This window comes from Anopheles marshallii, chromosome 2 (genome assembly GCF_943734725.1).
Source record: "Anopheles marshallii chromosome 2, idAnoMarsDA_429_01, whole genome shotgun sequence".
Lineage (NCBI taxonomy): Eukaryota > Metazoa > Arthropoda > Insecta > Diptera > Culicidae > Anopheles > Anopheles marshallii.
In genome coordinates, this window is record NC_071326.1 from 90,449,623 (window position 1) to 90,474,364 (window position 24,742).

General features: G+C 43.7%; 1 protein-coding gene across 1 annotated transcript in view; it reads left to right on the plus strand.

Moving 5' to 3' along the window:
* Window positions 1-2,411: 2,411 nt before the first annotated feature.
* Window positions 2,412-24,742, plus strand: part of LOC128718959 (serine/threonine-protein phosphatase rdgC) — a 28,130-nt gene continuing 5,799 nt past the window's right edge. The window contains exons 1-9 of the mRNA XM_053812576.1: window positions 2,412-2,616; window positions 15,229-15,356; window positions 16,267-16,360; window positions 17,248-17,564; window positions 18,108-18,461; window positions 18,569-18,649; window positions 20,822-21,007; window positions 21,091-21,343; window positions 23,606-23,784. Of these exons, the coding sequence (XP_053668551.1) occupies window positions 2,412-2,616; window positions 15,229-15,356; window positions 16,267-16,360; window positions 17,248-17,564; window positions 18,108-18,461; window positions 18,569-18,649; window positions 20,822-21,007; window positions 21,091-21,343; window positions 23,606-23,784 (1,797 nt within the window). The remainder of the gene's footprint in view (window positions 2,617-15,228; window positions 15,357-16,266; window positions 16,361-17,247; window positions 17,565-18,107; window positions 18,462-18,568; window positions 18,650-20,821; window positions 21,008-21,090; window positions 21,344-23,605; window positions 23,785-24,742) is intronic.

The following is a 24,742-nucleotide window of genomic DNA, read 5'->3' on the forward strand; positions in this document are numbered from 1 at the left end:
ATGACTCCAGAGATGATTTCATACTCCAGAACCGGTTCTAGAACCTACTTCAATTCGTGTGTGCTATGCCGTGTCTGTGTTTGTAATTTTTATTGCATTGGTATCAATTCATTGGTTCGGCTTCGAGCTTTAGAATCGTTTTTCCCATCACTAGTACATGCTCAAACGCGATGTAGCAAGGTGTGCAATGAAGCATGATAATGCATTTAGAATGGAAGCTTGATTAATTATTAAAATTAAGCTCACATATGCAAATTTGGTAGCGAAAAAGTTTTACTGTCTGCAATCACCTGCCTGTATCTGTCACGGTATCACTGTGTACACTCGTTTAATGGTTTGCTTGCCACGATGATGTGTCCAAATTTTCGTCTGATTTCCTTGCATGAAACATGTTTGTTCCTTGCAGGTGAATTGTGTTGTCACATTAGGGGTTCTACACACAAACGCAATATTAATGCATTATCATTGTCGTGCCGGCGACCGGCTACGGAGCACATGGTACCGATGCTGTGAGCAAAAGAAAAACTTGATGCAAAAAGCGCGCTAAAAAAAAACAAGTCTGAGGGCACACGCACACGCGAAACGCAACCACTATAAATCATCTCCGCCGGATTTACCTCCTGTATGTGCGTGTGTATGTGTGTTTGTATGTACAAGTTTAAGGTCTGTTTGTGTGTGTTTTTCCGCTCGTGATTCGTTTTGTCGCAGTGACTGCAGGAAAAATTGCGAATGCGGACAAGGTTTTCGCCGCCGACCGGGCGGTATGTAAATCGGTTCGGTGCGGGTCGGGTCTCCATTCATGAATTGCTTTTGGGGTCGTCGTTTCTGCAGAAATTCTTCTTCCGGTTTCCTGTTGGGTTGGTCGCGTTGCTCTTTTTCCACCCGGTATGAGATTGCCTTTATGCCCCGCATACGAGTATGTATGTGTGTAATGCTGTTGTTCCGCTCCATTTTCCGCGTAAGCTTTGCTAGGCTCAGCAGTTTTTTTTTTATCCCTTTTTTCCAGTGTTTTTTTTTCCTGGGTCCTTCCGTAGGAAGGATTGCGAAGAAGGAAAGCACACGAGTGACGATATGGGAGTTTTTCTTTGCTCCATTCTATCCTTGCCTTGCCATGTGAATCTATGACGTCGGCTTGTTTTGTCAACGGCGAAGGACCTCAACAATGGTTATTTAATATCGTGGATATTACAAAGAAATAAATTTTTAGGCAATGAACGTTCCCGTGCCGTAGGAGTCGCCTAGTTGAACGATATTACCGCATGCATTGCTTCCCATACACACGGGCATGTCAGTTGAATGTCAGTGCCGGCGAGAATCAAAGAGGAATTCCAACCCAAAAGGCTTAACCTTTAGATCCCTTTGGGTATCGTCGGTACGCTGATTATGACGGCATTCCAACATGACATTCAAAGATGAACCTTTTGCCCACTTCACTGGTTGTGTGTGTGTGTGTGTGGTATGTCAGACGGTTAGCGAGAGAAACAAATCGAAAATTGCATGTCATAACACAGAGATTAAGCGCACCTACACGACTTCTCGGGAAACGTTGTGTATTTACAGCTTTTAACGATAGGAATGCTTCTTTAAACACAAAATAGTCACGTTTTCTTTGTATCATTGAATCGTTTCAGATCGAAGCTGGATCGTATGTGGAAACCGTACGCAGGGTTTGCAAGCAAAGCAGTGGGAGTTTCATAGTGCAGCTGGCAACGGACACCGACGTGAGCAGGTCGGCAATCAAGACCAACTTCTACGTGGCCCCCCGTGGGGTGTAAACTTAATTAAAATCGCTCCTTAGACACTGCTTGGTGGGTGGCTGTTGCGTTCGGGGGCATGGGCACGTACGTGCCGCTGAAGGAGAGCTGATAGAAAAATCCGATTCCTATTAACGGAAGGATAAAATTGCAATTTGTATTACAAAGTAACGTTCGTGTGGTGATGGAAAGGTTTTTTTTTTTCCTTTAGGTTAGTTGAGAATAAATTGATCAAATGCTGTTACGGTTACAATTGATGCGAAGGGTGGTAACAATAGTGTGTGATACTCGTACGAAATGAATGCTTTTCTGTTTTGTTCGAGTGCAGTGAAGTGAAGTGCAGTGGTTGATGTAGTATGTAGTGGCACGTACCATAACGAGATAGGCGAAAGAACCCGATTAAACACGACGCGTAGGTAATGATAATTGAATTTTCACCAACCATCATCGACCGAACGCAGGGTTGATCCTTATTGCGCCCAGATAACGTAATCAAACAACATCGACCGTTGGTGGTGCAATGGTGTGGCAGTGTTAGTGGTTCCGCAACGGTTCGTCATCTACGGTGCTGTGTGAAACAAATCAAACGAGCAGAAATCCATCCGCTCACCGAGGAGAGAACACCGTACCGGTACTGTAGCAGCAAAGGCAAAGACGATGCTTCGCAATTGTGGCTGCTTTCAGCGGGCACGGCGCAGTTCCAGCTTCGAGGACTCGTCATCCTGCCGGTCGTCGGAGATTGAGCGGGGTGGCGAAATGACGCCGCACAGTGGCAGCCTGCTGAAGCTGTTCACCTCCAAGGGTTGGTGCAGGCAGTGGCGCAAGAGTGGTCGCGGCATGAGCATGACCAAGATCGAGCGAAGTAAGTAGTGTGTGAATGTTGCCGTGCGTCGTCGTCGAGAGGTTTGTTTTGTGTTTCAAGTTCAACATCATCATTAACCGGGCTCGTAATAATTCCCGCGGGACTATGCGTTTATATCCTTTCGGGGGTTGTGGTTACTCTTCTGCTGTCCAATTCTGCCTTCGGGTGATTCCGTTTGCGGTAGCTTTGATTACTATCGCCAGCACCGGGGGATTGCGAGATAAGAAAGGCCATGCGTGGCGGGAATAGAATAAGTTTATGGTCGTTCTTTGTGTCGTCGAAATTGGATGAGAACGTTTTGCTGCTCCCTCGAGAAGAGCGGATAATGTTGTTTCATTACCATTACGGCGCGAGATGGGCGAATGGTTTGAGCCCGACCAAGGTTCAGGATGAATCTACAAGCTGTGCCATGCAAACCACAAGTCGTAAGAATGCTTGATGATGAGGCCATTCTGCACGTGACCTTGGATTTACCATAATGTGGCTCATGACATTGGGGTTCATTGTTTGAAATGGTGATGACATTCGGGATTCTAAAAAAAAATCTTTGTGGACTGGGAAGTTATTTTAGATCATCACTTGATTTTGTTTAAAATCTAAGTTTTATAAATGTGCTGAAAATCTCAAATGAAACTCCTGTTTCGGACTCCTGTTTCGGTCTGTCTAGAATAATACCCCAGGTGCTCTATCGAAGTCAGGATGTAAACCCCAATTTCCTACAAGAAATAAAATAGTAATGATCTCTGTTCTCTCTCTCTCCCTATTTCCAAAATAATGAAGTCGGCAAGTTATTGGCAAAAATTTTAACTAATTTTTGTAAGCATAACTTTACCTTTGCGAAATTATTGTAGCTTTGTTCTTTATCTCTTATGAAAACAGGGGATAAAAACTTTTTGAAAATCCTGTAACTCCTGTACGATCCGATCAGAAGATTACTTTATGAACTTCAAGGAACTTAGTATTTAAGCTCCAGCTTCCTGTGAATCATAAGAATAGCAATGTACTCTGTACTATTTCTTCCCCATTTCCAAAGTAATGAAGTCGGTCTGTGTCATTCGGGAGATTGCAAACTAACTTCCCGTTTATGCCCTGCTGAACTATCCGGCAATGGTTGTTATTCCTGGTTTATTGTTTTCTTCCAGCAGAAAACCTCAGCACATGCCGCTTGTACAATCAGGAACCGTATTGTTATGTCATAAAACTACCGTATCCTGTCGTAAAGGGTGCAGGAATTCAAAAATCGGGATGCGTTTACCGGCCGTTGACAGTTGGAGTGGCAATGGATGGCAGGAAATGTAAATATTCAATGTAATGCTCGTTACGCTGACGCTGACGAGATGCTGCCAGAGCGGAGTCTATTCTATGGACGCGAGATGAACGATGATGGAATGTGGATTTACAACGTTGTAAAGTGCGGAAGTAATTTAATAAAGCACACTGGCACACTGGATAGCCAAATGGTACACTTTGTATTATAACTAACCATGTCATGAAATGTAATTTATGTAGGAAGGAATGCGAAAGTTGCACAACACAAAAAACGGGAATTTGACGCCGTGGACTTGTATCAAATGTATTTCTTTGCTCATGCCGCAAGCAAGAGAACTTGTCCATGGTTCATTGAATCGTCTCACTACTGTAAGATTGCGCGATATTTGGATGCTATTTTGTGTACGGGCAAAGTTAAATTGAATCCCGTAAAAAAGTGGCTAAAACACCGAGTGGCGAAATGAGATGATGTCACTCGGGGAACAATATGCGACCAATCAGAGCCATTAGCACGGGCGAGAAGTGACTTTTCTTCTCGAGAGAAAACACACACACACACACACTCACAAATAATGCAATAATTTTCCGTGCAACGTGACCTTGAAGCGCGAAAGTTTGGGCAACATTCTTTCACAAGAAAAATGCGGAAAGATACCGTGTCCGTCTATCAAGTTCCGTGCCAAAATTGCATTCCGTTGCCGTGCAAAAACGAGTTTTTGCGTTGCCATTTTAAGCAAACCCCCGCGTTGCTGTGATGTTGTGGCCATGTTCCGGGAGTGAATTTATATAACAAGCCAAAGAAGCACCGGAACGAGAGTAAGGAAGACACAATAAGCCATTAACTTTTCGCCGTAACTTTGTTTGTTCAGCTTGTTTTTGGCTAAGAAATGAACCCGCACCGAATGGAAGTTTGATGAAAATGGAAATCGAGGCGAAGGAAAAGCGGTTGTGTGTGTTTGTGTGGAAATGAGCTAACTGAATCGTTTGTAAAAGGAGAAGTGCATTTTCTCTCTGACGTCGTCACCTTCAACGTCAATGCAAAAAAAAGTTACCGCAGAGCGTCATGTGTTTAGAAATAGGCGCAAAGGAAATTATGATCGGCAACATGGAAAAAGCATATCCATCATGCATGGACCCAGTGAAGTACCAGACGGTACCGGGCCGTTGCGAAGACCTGTCCGACAATCAGAACGGTAGCTTAGGTTCAGCTGGTTGGCGAACTTACTACTGTGGTTTGCTGTGGTACGAAACATTGACCGATGAGAGGAAAAACACACACAAGCTTCTATTTTTCTCGCTTTCCTGACCCTTCGTTTACCTGTTATACTCACACCGCGACGTGAAAAGCGGGAAGCTCATTTTCACGCAAACCGTTACGATTGTGGGTTACCGTACCGGGGATGGGTTCAATCATGGAAATGGGAGCATTTTGTAGGGAGTTTTACGCATCCGACAAAAGCAGACGCAAAAAGGGCACTACACACGCTTCAAAACGCTAGAAGGCTATAAATACTTTTTTTGTTGTTATGGACAGAACGGCAAACCTCATCAAGCAGTGAAGGTACTGACTGGGTGGAGGGGGGGAGTTTGTATGTTCATTCATAAAAATTCACGCTCATTTACTGGCGATGGGAATGATGTACTAAGTAGGCGTACGCTTGCGAGGTGGTCGAGAATGAAGAAATTTCCGATAGCAGTAAGCCAAGACACGAATAAGGTCATTTTGTGTTTATCGTGTACGACCGAAAAAGAAAGAAGGTCATTTTCCACGAAACATGTTTACGTCTGATGGAAATAAAACAGGCACGAGAACAGCACAATCGTGATGGGATTTTGAAAGTTTTCCATCGATCCATCCCTGAAGGATGCTTGAAAGTTGTTCTTCAAACAGGAACGTATCTTTCTACCATTCTTTCCTGCTGCTTACCAAAAAAAGGGTTCCACCATTTCCGGTCGGTGGGATGCGAACGTGAGGCGAAAGAGATGCCGACAAACTTTGTCCAGCATCCCGTATCCGGAAGGACATTCTTGCCTTACCGTCAGGAGTTGAATTGTGATTGTGAGCGTGATGCAAATACATCCTTCGAAATGACGGTAAGGTTACCATGGGAATCAGCAAATGCCGTCTAGTAATTGATTATTCATCTGTTCATGTTTTTGTGGAGTGGCGTATGCGTAGGGCAGGCGAAGGTCCGAAGTTTTTTTTTATACAAAACGCTCTTCACTTCGATCTGCTTAATCCACCAAAGGGAGAAAGGGCAAAATTTGATGGGAATGAAATTCGGTCGAAATGATATCGTCCAGTAGCGCACTCCCTTCTGGCCGATCGGCAAGCTTTGTCCAACCAGCGCAATGTAAAAGCTAAACGAAAATTAATTCAAATTCTACGATAGATTGCGAGCGGATGTCGAACTGGTCGTAGCATTTTTTGATGAAGTCTGCCGTCTGTCGAACGGCGCTGTTCTGTTTGTATTTGTCATTAGATGGCCGATGGAAATTTTGCTAGAGTGGCTTTATAAGCAGAATATTCGTCTCTTTATTAAGGCGGGAGAGGCATAAATTCGGTTGAAAACGCACAAGTGGCAATAAAACCGTTTGAGAGCAGCTGTTTTTTTTCTTCCTTATTTGGCGTGCGATGCAAATGAACTGCGTTTTACAACGGCTCTAGGGAAATTGGGAAGGAAAATTGAAATTTAATTTAAAATTTAATTGGTACACGTTTTCAATTTCTTTTTGATTATTAATTTTTGGTGGAAACTTTGACGGGGTTAAACCTTGTCTTAACGAAATTCGGTATAAATTAACTCTTTACATGAGTTGGATACTAATAAAGTGGATGATGAAAATCGGTGTAAATAATAGTCCGAAGTATTTATAAAAATTATATAAATATGGTCCTACTAAAACATGACCAATCTTCTTTAGGTTTATTGTATTTGAAATATTTCATTCCAAACAACACATGCCCCTCAAAGGGATCACCGTAAGCTTTAGCCTAAGTTATTCCTTTACATGAATGTTGAATGAAGATACTTTCTAGCCCAATATTCTAGAGACCTAGGCCAAAAAATGAATGAAACAAACTTTCAACAACCCTTTCAACGTTTTCAGCATGTCAAAACTCAAGCACCGCTGACAGATCTAATCTGCTGTGCGCGTAAAGTTGTCTCAGTAATAGGAAACTTGTTAAACGCTACATCTCACGTTGCATAATTGAACGAGCGTAGATACGATTTCGAAGCATCAACTTCCGTCAAAAAAAGAAAGAGGAAAAAAACGCACACCACTTCACGAAAACTCCCGGCCCCTTAAATGGATTACGCTTCCGTAGCTTGTCCATTCCATTAGCCGTTCCGCGAAATCTGTGGCGCGACTGCGTTTCGCGCGCAAAATAAATCAAGTGAAAACTCAATTTCCTCCATCTGTCACTGTGAGTTTGTTTAATTTTCACCACAAACTCCCGAAAGGGGTGAAGCGTTTTGGGTGGGACTTTTCACCCCGCGAAGTAACACCGTGGCTGTTTTTGGTCGTTTTTGGGGGGTTTTTTCCCCCCTCTTCGCACCAAAGTATCTAATAATAATGTCATCATGTAGCTGTTGTCCGCCCTGTCTTCTATTCCAATTCCATCCGCCCCAAGAAAGGTCACTCTGTTTCCGTGTCGGGGGGTGATTATTTTTTGTTACATCATTACAATTCTACACTACACGGTGCGTTACATTCCTTCTTCGGTGCGACAATGGTCCAGGGTTGGTAAGCCACTCGGTGTCATTCCCACGCTTTGTGCGAAACAAAGCTGTCATTTCACAAATTTATGGTTACATAAAAGCGCTGGAATTTGGCAGAAAAAAGCTGAGACAGGTTGCTACGATAAGCAGAGGGTTTAACGGAAGATAGCAACCCGGGAGTGATCCAATACTTATTCCATATTTGCCCCAAAGCAAGGGGTTCCGGTATGGAAATTGTTGTACATTCGAGGGAAATTTTCTCAAGCATTATTTGGGCCAAGCAAGAAAACCTGGCAGGGAAAGTAAATTCTGTGTTTAAAAATGTGTCGTTGGAATATTTTCCACGTGTTACCTTTTTATTGGGAAAGTAATACCTGCGCATAGTGAACAGGTTTCAAATGAGCTAAACCATTGGGATAAAGTAATTGCTTTGCATAAAGCAGTAAGCTTAACCTGCGTGTAAAATGTTTAAATTAAATAGCTTGTATGACTGTAACAAATGTATTTGGCAAAAAAACTTTAAAAAATAAGTGTTGAATCGTCTGTTGTTAATCAACCATGGCGTTTCTTGCCTCTACATTCCTCAATATCAGTTCTGTAATTAATCCGGTTTGAAGTTATACAAAAAGCGTAGGTTATGTTTTAGTTTGATGTCGAGTTGGGAATGAAAGATTCTTCATCATCGGCTAAACTTGGTTCATAAACCGCGAAGAAAGCGTGAAAGCTTTACTGCTTCAGCATATTGGATACTAGAGAGCAAAAAAAAAGAGGAAAAACGGGGGGAAAAAAACTCCGCCATAAAGTGTGCACTCCCTTGAGGGAATGTTCTTTGCGCAAAACGGAACGGAATTTCCCTGGTTCGTCTTCTTGCCAAGCTCATCGTGTGCTGCAAGAGTAAACGAAACGCCGGCACGAAATGGGTAGCCTTCTGCATTATATTATCCCAGCGGTTTACGAGGAAATTACCGAGTGTGCTTTTCGTGTTGGTTTTTGTGCCGTTTGATGGCGCGAGATGGTGAGGACGGTTTAATGGATTATTTCCACATCGATTGCAGCGCGGTACGGTTGAACGGTACTGGGGCTGTGGATTACGGGTTAGCAGTTGTTCAGTTCTGATGCCGTTTCCCATGATCAGAAAGAGCGGAAGAATTGTTGGATGAAATCAGGCGTACCGTCACCTTTTGAAGGTGGAATTTTAAATTGTAGAATCTTGAAGAGTGGCGCTGAGGTCTTTACTGGAACTACATTTGCATCAAGTAATGAAAAGATAGGAAACAGATTGAAGGGATGTCTCTTATTGCAATGACCGAAGGCTCGAAAATTGTTTTTCAAAACTAGCATAAAAACTCCTGCAAGAAAGAAAGATATGTTTAAATTTTCAATAAAAAATTGATAAACTATAAATTTATTGTACATTGTAATTTACTGCAATTTATTGTACCTGTTAAGAGAACCAATCGCCAATGGCAAAATGGTACACTTTTTACATTGGCAAATATCACGCAACATTGTTACAAGGAAAGGCAAACAACTTACTCAGAGCGATGTGCAATTGATTATATTTACAACACTGAACCAGAGTCAGGTTGTCACGGCCGTCGAGAATCAATGATGGCGGGGGACCACACCGCTACGCTTAAGTTTGATCGCTCATTATCTGCTTCCTTCCTGTTTTGCTCAATCCGGTCGGTAACACACCGAAACTGGATAGATTTCACGGCACGAAACGAATGATACCGCTGCTTACCAATTAAGTACAATTTCCTACAAAATTTTCCACCATTTTCCATTCACTGAAACTCTCGACCGACTGAACGCATTCGAACGGGAAATAAATTGATTTTATCTGGTAGCGTGCGTTGTACCGGAACGTTACCGTCTGTGCCGTCTGGCGTGTTTTCGGTGCGTTACGATTTGGTTTAATTTGTGCGAGATTAAATTTGAGCTTGTTTCGGTTTGCGGCAAAAGAAAGTTGATGCCCCCGGAAGCAATCGTTTAACAAATCAAATAATTGCAAGTTGATGGAGGCGCCCAGTATTTTATGCGGTTGATTTAAGGGGAATTTGAGTTATTTATTGAGTTGGTGTTTCTGTGCAATAAAGCACCGTGGCGTGGGTTGAGTGAACAAATTAAAGCTTATCTCACTGTAGCCAATAAAGTGAAATATTAATGTAACTTTTATTTTGAGTGCTTGGTTAGATCGTGTCTAACAAACAGACGAGACCTCCTATGGTCTTTATGACCAGAAGGAAGATTTAATATTGTTTTATTGATCGCAGGATATTGCCAATCCCTGAATGTTTCCTACGTTTAACATCACTTTTTCTTAAGTAATCTTGTTCATACAAATCCCAAAAAAAAAACACTAACTATTAAAAGGGTAAGCAGCAAAAGGAAACAAAGGAAACAGTTTGTTACTGCTCCACTCGCAACAGCGACACGACCGCAAGCACGGACAATGTACGATCGTTTGCAGAAGTTATCTTTTTTTTTGTACTGCAGCGCCCACTTTATCGCACTTTTGCGCTATCGTCAAACGGTAAATTAGCATAATCTCAGAATATCGTGTAAATACGCTGGCGAGTGAATAAGAACGCCATGACACGCCAGAAGAACGCATTTCGTCAGCACTTTTCTTTATTCGCCCCTTGGAATGTTGATCCCTCTGAGACGCGCCCTGCAAAAGCGGGATCGGTGTAAATGGAGCAGTTGGTGCTTTTTCAACCACCTTTACTTGCAAGTGCTCTGCAGGGTCTCTGGATTTAATAATGTACCCTACCACGGGCGGTGGTTTGAAATTGCTCACCTCGGAACGCAGTCCACTTTTGTTTTTTTTTGCATGCCCTGTTTGCGGAAACCGATTTATTTCCGCTGGATTGCTGGTGTTTGTGGTGAAGGCGACGTGGAAAGGCAGCGGATGGGGATGTTTCGATACACCACGACACGGCATTGTTGCGGTATTATTTGACCCGCTGCCTTAGAAGCCTGCTGATGGCCATCCCCTGGTCAGGCGTGTGCATCGTAATGACTCTCTATTAGCATAATTTGATATTCATCGGTAGTTGAGCGGGGTCCTACGGCTGGAACGGTGTTGTGGATGTAGCGAAACACTCAAACCCTTCCATAAACTTAACCCTCCCTCCCTCTCTCCCTAACACCTTCTTCACGGAAGGGCGGAAATGGTGAGCAGATAATTTAGCAACCCCATTTGATGGTTTTGCGGAGCATTTGCACAGCATAATGTACGTTGACGCTGGCCGTACCTCAAACAACATCGCTTCAAATGGTTCGGTTTTGCTTTGTTAGTTCGTTTACTTTGGCCGATTACACGCCGCGTCGGTTTTGCACTGTCGGTAACGGTCCGACCGAGCGAGTCATCCATTTTGTGAATCCATCAAACGGAGCCACAAATACTCGATTCTGGGTTTGTCGGTTAGTGGTCAGCTGATGCTTCCGACGTGTGTGCGTGTGTAAGCCCAGGATTGAGGCAATGAAAAAGCTTTAGCTCAATTTTTGGCGTTTCGTTTTTTTTACTAAGGCTGCGATTGTGTGTGAGTTGTGGTTTACCGGTTTGCCGTTTACCATGCGTTGGAATGGCTTCCGGGGTGCTTACCCAATAGGGGCATAAATTAGATTTAATTCAATGCTGTCACGGTGTAGCTTTTCGGTCGAATCACCCAAGTATTAGAAATCAACGAAACTTCTTGGAATTGGTGGAACCTTCCTTCGATACCAAAGCAGCTTAATCTTGTTCAAAAGAAAAGGTAATGTGGCTCCGGCTTACATTGAATTAATTTAAATTCAAGCTAGATTATTCGAGAAAAGGATTTTTCATTGCTTGGGACACTTTTTATGAAACACACGCTAGTCCTTCAATGGCACATCAAGTAAACGTACATGGGAAGTAAACGATCTGAACCTTAACTTTTATTGTTTATTTTGATTAAACTCAAGAGTTTCCAACAGCAGTAATTGTAACAAAAAAAAACGCTACATTGAAGTTAATGTAAAAGGTAAAGTTTATTACTTTCTTATACGCTCCCATGTCAAAAACTTGATAATAGATATTAAATGAAGAAAGTGTAACAAAAGATAAAAAGTGTACTCCAAATTGAATTCAAGACGCTTTCCCATCGTTCACCCAGTAAGGCAAATTCTAAATACCGAACAATCCGTTTACTCCCTTAATTAAGCTTCTGCTCTTGCAAAACCCCCTTAAATGGCCACACACACCACCTTCTCCGTTCTGTGTCTAATCTAAACCGTCGAGAGCAATTTAAAGTTGAACATCAAAAGAAAAATACCGAGCAAAGGTGTCAACGGCGCGGTCCGAACGGGCGGAAAGATAGCGAACGTTTTCAATCACTGTCTGAAGGCTAATGAACGTGCGCCTAATTAAACCTTGTTGACCTTTTCCCGGTGAGGGATGATAGCCAACAGCCAGCAGTAGTACCGGCGGGGTGATAAATCGATATATCTCCCAAGAGCAATTGATTTAATTAAAAACCTGTAAAATGACTTCAGTGCAGTTTTTGCTACTTTCCTACCGCCCACTGTTCACGTTTTCCGATGCCATTTGTTGTTCGTCTGTTGTTTCGTGATTTTGAAAAGTTGATAAGGAAAATATATTGAACGGTTGAGCACTTGCGGTGGAGACGGCACAAAAAAAGGATTAACGTAAACTGATCGAAATCGGTTGATGGGAGGGATGGTAGAAAATACGTTTACCATTTCCTTTCGGTGCAGTTTGCTCGTAACGTTCATTTTAATCTTTTCCTCGTATCTTAGCCCCTTTCAATGTCGACGGAAAGTTGCGCTACGGTAGCAGGCAGCACAAAATGGAACCACGGAAGCTTATCATCTTACCTTTCGGCATATCGGAACGCGGTATCGGACTATCTAATCCGCTTATGTGTACGTTTGGCATGCGGTAAAGGAACGTTCTTCCTGCTCACGTTAAGAGTGACGGAAAAGAAAATGGTTTCAAATGCGTAGCAGCGAGCATTGATGAACGTTAGAATCGACTTCACTTCAGCTTTGGAGGATAGGCAATGAATCAGCCCAAGCGGGAAGGCAGTTCACTGGCTTAGCAGCATAATCCATGTGCAAGCAATTACTTCATGCTGATGCCTATAATGTGCACAGAACAAGAATTGATTTAATTTGTGCGGCACGAGCGGCAGGAGATGAATGTGTAAGCATGTTCGTGAATTGATTGTCTATTTTTGGCATTTGAAAAGTGTACTTACAGGCTCACACCACGTACCAGGAAAAAGATTAAGGGCGCTCTAGACACAGGTTTTCTTTGCTGTTACGGGATGCTGCTGTAATGAGTTCTGGGAAGTGTTGCGATACTGGAAACACCTGATCTCTTGAAGAGTTGAGGAAGATAAATGGTAGCCCAATTTAATGCAAATAGATATGTATTCTGTGAAATTCCAAGAAAGGTGCCAAAGGTTTGCTTCTCAGAAGAGGGTTAGTTGAGGAAAATTGTCACGTATCCCAGTTTTTGCTGCTGTAGTGGTACAATAAGGGTGAAAAGTTTATTCCAAAGAAACCGCAGCATAATCACAGATGGCGCAGATGTAAGCTCAATGGTGTCCCATTGTACGAAGATGCTTATCGATTTTGGTGGGTTTGTCACAATGAGCTGGTTCGTTGGAAAGTGTACGTTCCTTAAGTAAACTTGCGGAGACGAAAACTTGGCGTCGGATTCATAGTTTGCCGTTCACTTCTTGCGACATTTGCATCGATGTGAAACTATACAGCAGGGGTTTTCGATTATGAAAAACAAATTCTCAAACTCGATGAGTAAATGACATAAGGGATTGACTGAAAATATTATTTACCAGACACTGTCACTCAACTTCGAATACTTCTTTTACAACTGTTTCGTTACTTTTTGAGAGCTCAGTATCGAAACATTCCATTTGAAACCCCTGTAAAGCTTCACTTGATGGAAGGTAGAAGTTGCTTCCTTACACCATTGAATAGATGGAAATAGTTATTTTTCCCTGTATCAAATTGCAACCCAAAAACTCAATGTTTTGTTGCGGTTTTTATAACTGGATTAAATAATTCTAACGAAAGCTTTTACTTTGTGGTTTCCCTAAGCTACAAGCTTACAAAAGCCTTGCAAATATGCTATTTTTCTTCATCTTTAAGGTGAAAATAGAATGCTCAGGAGTGGTGCATAAGAATGGGGTGGATTAATTGCCTCCTACTTTGGTCCGATCCGTCAGGTATAATTATTGCTACACGCATCGGACATAATAAATGACACCGCTTCCGTACGTAGCGTGCGGCCAATGCCATCACCTGTAGCAAAGCGCGCCTTTTGGGGTGGTGTTGAACATCGCCAAACCAAATGTGACCATGTTTCTAACGCGCGTAGGCTCAATTAATGAGCTTCCAGCGAGCCAACGCGTCAAGCAGGACACGATGATGACGAAAATAATGATAACGATAATGATGATACCGTTCGTTGTCGAGGGTCGTCCGTAATGCCGTCGCCAAAAATGGCGCAAAAGCATAAGCAATAGCTTTCGGTTTTTGCATTGCTTTCGGTCGTTGATGCTTTCCTGTTGGTAAAGATCACGGTTCACTTGGTATGGTTCGTGCGAGGATGCGAGAAAGGACACGGTAGCTGATGGCGAGTTGTTTCGGGGTCGTCCTGTTTAATGAGTTTTTAATTGGAATAAATTTGGCCAGAAGCTCAAAGACAATAAATCGTGTCCGGTTCAACGCCACCAATTCTGTCGATGAGCTCAGCTACCGTGTAGCTGTGTGTGTACCGTCACCGAAGAAAGGCGTCGGTATGCGGTAGGTTGACATAAATTAGAAAATATTTATGTAATCATTTAGCATCTTGTAGGGACAAAATTTGCCGACTCTTCGGCAGTGGGCAGGCGGATGGATGTTTCCTTCCCTCCAGCTAGTGTCATTGGTGATACGGTAAATCGGGACAACGCTTGTTCCTAATTTAGACAAATTTCATGCCTTCAAAACTTCGACACAGGCTACTGTCTCGAAACGGCGTTCCGTTATTTACGCATCGTAAACATTTCGCGATGCAGATCAATAATTGTGATTCATTTATGCTGGTGCTATCATTAATCAGGATGCTTAGCACGGGTCTCCCGATGTGTGTGTATTTTGTGAGTATCTGAAGGCAGTAACGCACGCACCGATAAAAAAAAGGACACCGTGGTTGCGCCTTGGTGACAGAAAAGTTTAATGAATTCAATAAATTATGCGGCGCTGCGTTTTGTGAGAACGGGAAAAAGTTTGGTCAAAGTTTCGGCACGGGTGCTTTCTTTTCGTAATTATCGTTGAAAGTAGATTTTCTATTTCCACGGACAGTTCCTTAACCCAGCGGGAGGATCGTTTTCTTATGATGATCAGAGATATTTTAAGGTGGATAATGTACAAAAAAAAAAAACACAACACATTTATCCACCGTTAGAGAGAAACTTTCCTATCTCTGCATGGAAAGCGAATCCATTTTATCCCTTTTTCCCAGTATCTGATGAAACTTTTCTTTTGTGCTTAAATTTGTTGTTCATTTTCTTCCGGCTCCAACCAAATCGCAACACAACAACGGACCGGGTGCGTGCAGCAATGAAGGCGGCCATCCTTATACAGCGTTGGTATCGACGGTTTCTAGCCCGGATCGAGATTCGGCGGCGTTACACGTGGACCATCTTCCAGAGTATTGAATATGCGGGTGAACAAGACCAAGTACGGGTGAGTAATACGGGTGCGTATGGGATGGGAGACCCATGAGGAGATGAAAAAGACGTGTATATGTTCACGTATAGCGTATACAGGATAATCCGCTGAGGATCCACTCTTAATCAACAAAGTTTCTACCTTATTAAGGCATTTATTACGGCATAAAGAAACCTGCACACGGTTATGAGAAGATTTAATTGAACAAAATAAATAATGTTTTTTTTACTAATTTAAAAAAAAAATTTGTTAAAAGTGTTTGAAAAAGATTTTACAATTTATCAATTAATTAATAGCTAATATTTAACTGATGTTCGAGAGTTTAAAGCATGTTCCTCAGTACTGGAAATGTAAGCATCAACCTGTGAAATTAAAATCCTTCGCATTACGTGTTTAATAGACAATTTCGATCATATGGCCACGGCGTGACTGTAGACGATGCGCGCGAGCGAACCTGCATCCTGAGCTTACCGGTATGCTCGTATTAATAATGAAATTGGCTACACTTGAGCACGGTTTTTAGTTGAGTGGATCAAATATTTACCAAGCAGAACAGCACGGTACAGCGCTAGGCAAGCGGCATGTTTTAGCTGGAAAACGAAGGACTATATTGATTTTGAATTACGCTCCACATCAGTAATCGCTCGGCGGACTGGGCGGACTAGTCTTGCAGTGTAACCACCGCACGTACCGTTCAACCGACGTGCACGTGCAGTTGAGCGATATTTCTGTTTCCGGGTGGATAAACTGTGGCAATGTGTGATGTTGCTGCAACAAAGTAGAGTGTTGATCGTGGCGATAATGAATCGATAACCGTTCGCCGTTAGGGTGGACTTTCGTGGTCTAAATGTTTCAATCTTCAGCAATTGCTGTAGTGCGAATTTAGAGCCTGTTGTAACACGAGTTTCCTCACGCTTCTTTTCAGCTGTACAACTTTTTCAACGCACTACTTACGCACATTCCAGAGACTGCCGGACGTCCGCTGGACTCGCAAAACACGTCGCGTTCGTCGTCCGCAGGTAAGCAACGGGAAAGGCATCAATAAGCAGCCAAGGCAGCGAGTGCCACTCGCTCAACAAAAGTGTGTGCGTTTGCGTTGAGAGTGGGAGTTTTATTGCTTGCGTTTGAAATGCTTAAGAAGAACAATGTGCTGGCAATACTACTTCCCTGCTGCAAACACAAAAACAAACCCATCCAGACGCGTGTGCAGCGTCAGCAGCATCAAAAGCAACGAATGGGCAAGCCACAGCAAGCAATTGGCTAAAAAGCATAAGCCAAAATCGCAAAAATCTCACCCAGCAGCCAAATAAGAAATGGTCATCCGTCGCAATTATCATTAAACCTGACATTTTTTTCGGTCTGGTGTTATTTTTATTCTTTTTCTCTTTCTCTTTCTCCTTCTCTTTCTCACTATTTAACTATCACCTTTTCTCTCTCTCTCTCTCTTTCTCTTGCTGTACTGATGGTTTCTGCTTTGATCTTTGTTCAAATCCCGTTTTGATATGTTCACGTTGCACTTACAATATTTTTCTCATCAATCGAAATAATTTTTAAAACACCTTTGGTTAACCATCCGCTGGATGAACTGGACGGTTGGCTGCACTATCCCTTCGGTTCCGGTTTGGTTCTTTGTTTTGAATAATGTTTGTTAATCACCCCCAAATTACATGCTATCACTCTCCCCGAAACCGGCTGGCCAAATCACATGCTCATCGCCATTACCGTTGCCTAACAATCACAACAACAACAACACGATTCGTCCATTCCAATCCCGGCTTCCACCTGGTTTATGCTGGCAATTCTTTTACAATAAACACTTGTACACTACATACACACACATACCAAATACCCACCACCCACCATCACCTTCACCACCACCACCGCCACCAACAAACAACACCAACAGAGGCACTGAATATGAAATTTTCCGACGAATCGGACGATCTAGCCGACGAGGGTATTACCGGACCGGAGCGTGGCTATCAGGGGCCGGAGATCAAGTTCCCGCTCGACAAGAAAGAGCTGGAAGTGATAATCGATCTGTTCCGGAAGAAGAAAAACCGACTGCACGCCAAGTACGTGGCCGGCATACTGCGGGAGGCGACCTCGAAGTTGAAGCGTTTGCCCAACCTGAACCAGGCCTCTACCGCCATCTCGAAGCAGGTTACGATCTGCGGTGATTTGCACGGCAAGCTGGACGATCTGCTGGTCGTGTTCCATAAGGTAGGTAGGCTGATTACGTTGGTGAAATGGTGACACCAGCAAATGTTGAAGTACGATTAAGTGGAAGTTATTCCGAATATCATGGTTGGTGACATGACCAGGATCCGCAAACAAAAAAAAAAAAGACAAATACGAGACGCTCCTGTAGTTACGCTTGTTTTGTTGCTCATGCACGTGTCCGATAATAATTGAACCGGCACCGTACAAGTGCCAACGTAAATCTAGCTTGGAACCGAGTATGAAGTAGTTTATCTTTATCTCCAATCGTGCACACGTACGAGGGGATGCAATTTATTCAATGTATGAAATGTGACCTTGGACGCTTCTATCGTTCGGTATGCTTACCCACTGTGAGCACAGTAAGCAACGTATTGCAGCGATGCATCGGAATCGATCTCGACTGTCACAACAAGACAAGTGGAAAGAAAAGTTTGCGGAATACATTTGCGTCGAGATTGCATTATTGCATATTCGGAAACGTACGACGATTGTGATTGCGTTCGAGCTCCGTTCCGCATTAAAATATCTATCCCCGCATTCCAGAACGGACTACCATCGCCGGAAAACCCGTACGTATTCAATGGGGACTTTGTGGATCGGGGTAAGAAAGGACTCGAGGTGCTGCTGTTGTTGCTCTGCACGTTTCTGGTGTTCCCGGGCGGTGTGTTCCTGAACCGAGGCAACCACGAGGACACGGTCATGAACGCTCGGTACGGCTTTATTCGGGAGGTGCATCAGAAGTATAAACACAACGCCGAAAGACTGCTGAAACTCATCGACGAGGTGTACCGGTGGCTTCCGCTAGGGACGATAGTTAACAACCGTGTGCTGGTCGTGCATGGAGGCATTTCCGACTCAACCGATCTGGATCTCATCCGTAGCCTAGACCGTGGGAAGGTAAGTGGCTAGCGAACGGTTCCAAACGAGATTGTTGGGTTGAACTATGATGTTTGTTTTTATCTTTGCATGCTTGTTACGCTGGGTATCGAACAATGCAACATCAGTATATCTCTCTATTACGGCCGCCAATCACCGAAAGTACCGCCCCGGGTGCCGAAATCATCGATAAAGTGGAATGGAAACAGGTAATTGATTATTGTAATAATCGGTATCATAGTGAGGACTAACATCCTTATCGGATAGACAGAGTGCCAGACCCGAACGTGACTTATTGTCCATTATTGGACACTGATTGCTTTGACATTTCGTTTGACATATTGTCCGTTATTGTAACGTTCAGCTGGAACACTTCACTGGAACAGTCAGAAATTTGATTAGAGTATGAAACATTACTTCTATGAAGGACGAAGGATATGTTGTTAGATGATTAGAACTACAGTGTTGTTTTAAATATCAACTTCTTTTGTTAGGTTTTACCCAGTAACAGAAACAATGATCCATAATATTCATATAATAATGATTAATTTTTGATCGAACATTTCTTGAGTCGAATGATCCATCTACTTTTACTCGTCCTACTTCAACACGTTGTACACATTGTTATTTGTGGCTTTAGTAACCAACCTTTAGCTAACGTGGACTATGTTTCTGTCACATCGTAGAAATTACAGCTCTTCGTTCATAATAATAAAGGAGCAGTTGTGTCAAGTTGTACCAAAATCGTGATTCAGACACACGCACCAGTGTGGATGATCCGCCCTTAAATTCACACTACGGCAGGCAAAAGTTTTAATTGTGTTCTTCATCCATTGGGGACTGTTTGCACTGAGATTAAGCTACGTAGTGTGGCCAGCCCTTTCAATTGCGTTGTCCTTTGACCGGTGAAGAACGTGCCCGTTCGGGTGTCAGTTTGCCAGTAGAGGCTAATAGGCAAAAGTTTGCCGGATGTAAAATTGATGCCAAGAGCATAGACGTTGCCAAAAGTGGTTACGTTATGCAAAGGTCCCATTAATTGCTTGGTGTGTGCTGTTATATGATTCAATTGATTTCCCAGGACTGAATAGCCGAGCGGTAACACACTCGAGCGTGTAAAACCACACGAGGAATAGAATTTTGTGTGCAGAGAACAATCAACGCTTGTTGGATTAGAATATTAATTCATTGGAAAACATCATTGGTGAAGTGAGATTAAAACACGTTTTCAATGATGGTAACCTTAATCCATGAACGATAAATAACAATACCCATTACGATAATAATGTTTCAACATCATTTGAAGAATAAAAGTAGTGAACGGATTGAAAAGCGAAAAATCTAGTGAAACGGTTTTGTTAAATTGACCGTTTACCATTGTTTTCCCCGTGCTGTATGTATTGGGTAACGCAGCAACCGATGGAAAAATTAATAACTCCGGATTCTGGAATCACTGTTCCGGCAGCATCCGTCGCAATGAATAACAGCGTTCTATTGTGTGTGAAACAGTAGCGAACAGTGTTCTTTTTTACCACAATGCATATTTGCCACCATCGTGTACGAAATGTGAATAGAACAAATGGACCAAAGTGTTACTAACCATACTTCATTGTAGGTGTCAGAGAAATGCACTTTGCACATCGGGTCGTAACGTGGGATGTGTTCAGCGAGCGAGGTTAAGCGTTGGAGTGAGCCATGCCGATGCCCGGAAGCGAAAGTACAAAAATGGTGTACAATGCAAACAACCATTTGCTCTTTAACCCGCATCCTGTTTTGATGTCCAGGATGGGAGGGTGTTTTTTTAGTCGCTGTTGTCTCGAGCTTGCCGTACTGCCCTTGCATTACGAACCGAGCATCAACTGATCTTGGTTGTGGCTGTGTCTAACGGCACCCCTGAATGCTTTTGAAGATTCGTGTGTTGGAATGCTTTGCGATGTGATGGTCTCTTGAGAAAAGGCGACCGGGAAGCTGGTGACTGGGAGCCACGAGCAGGCATGTGTCGAGCTTCCATTAGCCCGGATGTTCTCCAGTGCACCATTAAGTCGACGGCACTGTCCAGTGGTGTAACGTTCTCTTATTTGCATATTTATTGCACCGTGCGGCCAACCGACGTGTCGAGCACATGTGTGGAGGGAGGGAGCGAGTGTGCTAATTCCACTCGCAAGCGTATCCTCTTCTTGGTGGACCACCACAGCGGTCTGCCGAGTGTTCATTATGCTCGATTTAATCAACTCAGTGGCGCGCCATTCAGGGAGAAAATATCTTGATTATGATTGTTCAATCGATGCGGTACGCTACAATGGTCGAGCTTAGCGATTCGTTTACCGATTACGGCCAGCGGTTTGTTTTGAACGCGTGTCCTATGCTCCTCCCACACGGTACAGGTGTTCGATATTTTGTGGAGCGATCCGCAGCATACCGAGGGCTGCCGGCCAAACTCGTTGCGAGGTGCGGGTACGTACTTCGGACCGGACGTAACAAGCAAGTTCCTACAGCGCTACAAGCTACAGTATCTCGTCCGTTCGCACGAATGCAAACCGGACGGGCACGAGATCATGCACGGCGGCAAGGTAAGGCGATCAATCGGTGCTCTAGATCAAATGGTTGGTTGGTTGGTTGATTAATTTTGCGTGTAAAATCTTATCTTCCGCAGGTCATTACCATCTTTTCCGCCTCGAACTACTACGAAATTGGATCGAATAAGGGTGCGTATCTGAAGCTGGATCCACAGCTAGACACACACTTTGTGATGTACACGGCGGCCGCCTCTAAAACGAGGAAACTCACATTCCGGCAGCGTGTCGGGCTGGTGGAAAGCTCAGCGCTGCGAGAATTGGCAGCTAAGCTGCGCGAACGGCGAATAGAGCTCGAGCGGGAGTTCAAATCGCGTGATGCGGAAAATAAGGGTAAGTGTGTATGTGTGTATGTGTTTGTGGACGTCCGTAATCAGTGCATCAACGGAACGGGCAGGGAAGGGAAAAATGGAAAATCGTTTTTCGTTAGCGGAACGGATAAGGGGCCAAACCTGTCAGTGGCAGTACATGGATTGCCGCATTATCGTGTAAAGCCACAAGTTTATGGCAGATATTGGCCGGATTCCGAGATCCGACAATCACCATTCGACCGTTGCTTCCCATTCCCCGTCACGGTGGCTAGACCATCCTCTGATGTCGATGTCAGTTTTTGGAGGATGAAGAAATAGTATAACGTTTTTGCTACGGGGCTGAGCTCATCTAGATGCTCCGTTAGTGTCGCTGATATTGTCCAGCAAGACCGCATGCCAACGTTGGTGGCTTTTTGCAGTCAGCCAGTGATACTTTTCGCCAAGGGTTTCCGATTGTGGAGCTGTTTGTGTGCGTTGGAGTGCGCTGTTGAGCTTTTGGATTGCAGAATGGGAACAAGGTCCGAACATTGGACTGGCGAAGAAAAGATTACCTAAACGACAGGACGTGACATGTTTCAGGACGGGATTGAAAAGATTTATCGCGCCGAAGGTTTTTTTTTTCTCTCGCTGCTTACAAACCATAGTTTTGTCGATGTTGTTGCCGTATGTGTGCCTGGCTTGGCGCACTGAAGCTCCCCATAGAGGTGCTTTACCGTTTCTTGTGGGAATAAGAAGCTGATCCAAAAATTGATGATTCTGGGACTACGTTTCCAGATGTACACTACCAAAGTGGGGCCCTGAATGGGGAACGATGGGAATTTATGATTGTCGATAAAATATCATTTTCAACCATCTTGTACCGATTGGTAAGGAGTCGTACGCTTCTCGTTGCGATTTAGCGAACCGCCTGAGTAGACACGAAAAAGCTACCAAGGATGCATTATTCGTCTTTTGTTGGGTTCTTCGTTTGGCGTAGGTGTCGCTGGTGCGTCAACACACCTCCAGCAGGAAGCTGCCATCGTATAAATCTGTCCAAAAAGTTGGGACACGGGACAAAAGGAAATCCCCCTTCTGCTGGTGAGATGAATAATGTGGATGGGAAAATAAAACATAATCCCTCTCGGTGGCAGTTGGGTCATTGGACACTCGATTGAACGTCCCGGTAATCTACACCTGACCGTTTCGGGTTCAGCACGCTCAGAACTCTTGGAAAGTAAGGGTGCGAAAGACCAAAGAAACCAAAAGGTACCAGGAGATCCATTTTTTTACTTCCTTGCCAGTTCCTTGGGAGCGTTACTGTTGGGGGTTTTGCTTAATTCGGCAGAAATTTTATGACTTTCGCCGGAAATTGCCACCGTTATGTCGTTGCGAGTGTCCTATACCTTCTTTGTGGAGTTGGACCAGGAGTTCTCGTTCTGAATACATTCTCACCAGCATTGATGCTCGTTGGCTTTGCACGGTCATTACCAACTTTTTGCTCTTTAGCACTTTATTTTGTGGCGGGTGAAAAAACCAGAACAAGTAGTGGTACCCTTCTGCAGGCCCGTTATTGCTCGACGCTGCATCCGTACAGCAGCGACGACGCAGTAACGCCAAGGAACTGAACCGTTTTCAGTGGGTCATAAAACTTCCATCCAACCCCAGGACCCCAACACGAGTGGGTTTCATCCTGCATCAAACACCCGAAGGATATACGGACAGGAAAAGTTTTAACTCCGCACTCCACGTTGGCAACTCTCATTGTTAAATCATTTGCCGAGAATTCTTTGGACAGTTCTAAAAAGGGTGAAGGGTCTCGCGCATAAAGGGCTGTATTTTTTACAAAAGCGCGAGCTACATTTAACACTCCCAGGTAGAGCTTGGGCGCCTTATTACGTCTGTCTTACCATTTGTCAATGGAAAGGGAACGTCAATGCGGATTGATACTTGTTTTTTTAAAAGTATTTCAGTCTTTTCCAGGTAAGAAGCTGTCACGCAACTATGAGCAAGAGCTTCTTGGCGTCATGTTTCGTATCGGATAGTTTCCATGGAAACGACAACGTTGTTAGTGCGATTTATTTGTATCTTGTTATATTGAAGGCAGTTTCAATGCATAGAACTAGTGACAAAAGAGAAAGGACTCGGAACATTGCTTTTATCCAACCGATGCTCTGTTAATGATACCATTTAAAAGGACACCTGCCATCGGCGACCATTCATCTTTGATCGCGTTATGCCTTTTTTTGTTGTTGTTTGCTCCCCGTTTTATCCACATTTCTCTCGCTGTATAATCGTTGCTGTGCAGGTTTACTACCGCTTGCCAAGTGGTGTGAGGCCCTGGAGAGTGCCACCAACCTGGGATTGCCGTGGCGGATGCTGAAGGATAAGCTGGCACCAGCCGATAATCCCACTGCCAGTACGGTCGCCACCATCACGGAAGTCAGCTACCGGAAGACGCTGCATCTACTCGACACGGACTCTTTCGTAAGTATGAAAATGGAAAGGGTGAAAACCCCGCTCTAGGTTTAAAGGTCACCTCGGTTTTAAGATTTGACTTGTTTCTTGTGACGCAAGTTGAAAGATGTTGCTGGCGGAGCAACCGTTTGATAAGAACCTTTCAAGAACGCCTTGGGACCGATTCGTGGTGGTTAATTTTATCATTCGAACGATGATGGTGCGCTTTTGTGGGGAAGGGTTGTTTGCCCCGTTAGATGAACCACACATTTTGCCGCACATTTTGACAACAACCGAGAGCCGTTTGATGTCATCTGTTACGCGGGTTGCTTCCGTCCATCACGGTTACAGTGGTGATTCTTGACTTTAATGGTGAGATCCAGCTAGGATGAATGAAATTTTGAGCAAAAGCACACTTCATCCTCGAAGAAGATACGTTAGCTAAAGGAAACAAATCTGTGCACAAGTAAATGTTTGGAATTATTTGATTATTTTTTGTGAAATGATCCGTGATGTTCCACAATGTCAACTCTTACAAACTCTTGCGTAATTCCTGTTTTCTATAAGGTTCTCAACATTTTTTCATGCATAACAGGTACAGGTTGCTGTTGACATTATGACTCCGAGACATTGCTGTATTACTGCTGTGTTGAAGGATAGTCCTCAATTTGCACAGTTTTGCTTGCGCCAGTAGCGATCGAATTACTTTATCGTTCCTATTCACCAAGAATCACTTCCAGCGATGGGTGGGAAGAAGCAAATTGCTAGCTACATTACAAGTGCTTCAAGAAGAACATAGCTATCGACAGTCAATGCCGGTAGCGTTTCATTTGTGTGTCTATTTTGCTATGTCTGCCATCCGTAAAACATCCATGTCAGTATGCCACATACCACTGACATGATAATCTTGCACGAGAGGTAAACAAGTCGATCTACGGTAATAGCTATCGGGTTCCGTTTGCAAATGACAGGATGCCGCCTGGGAGCG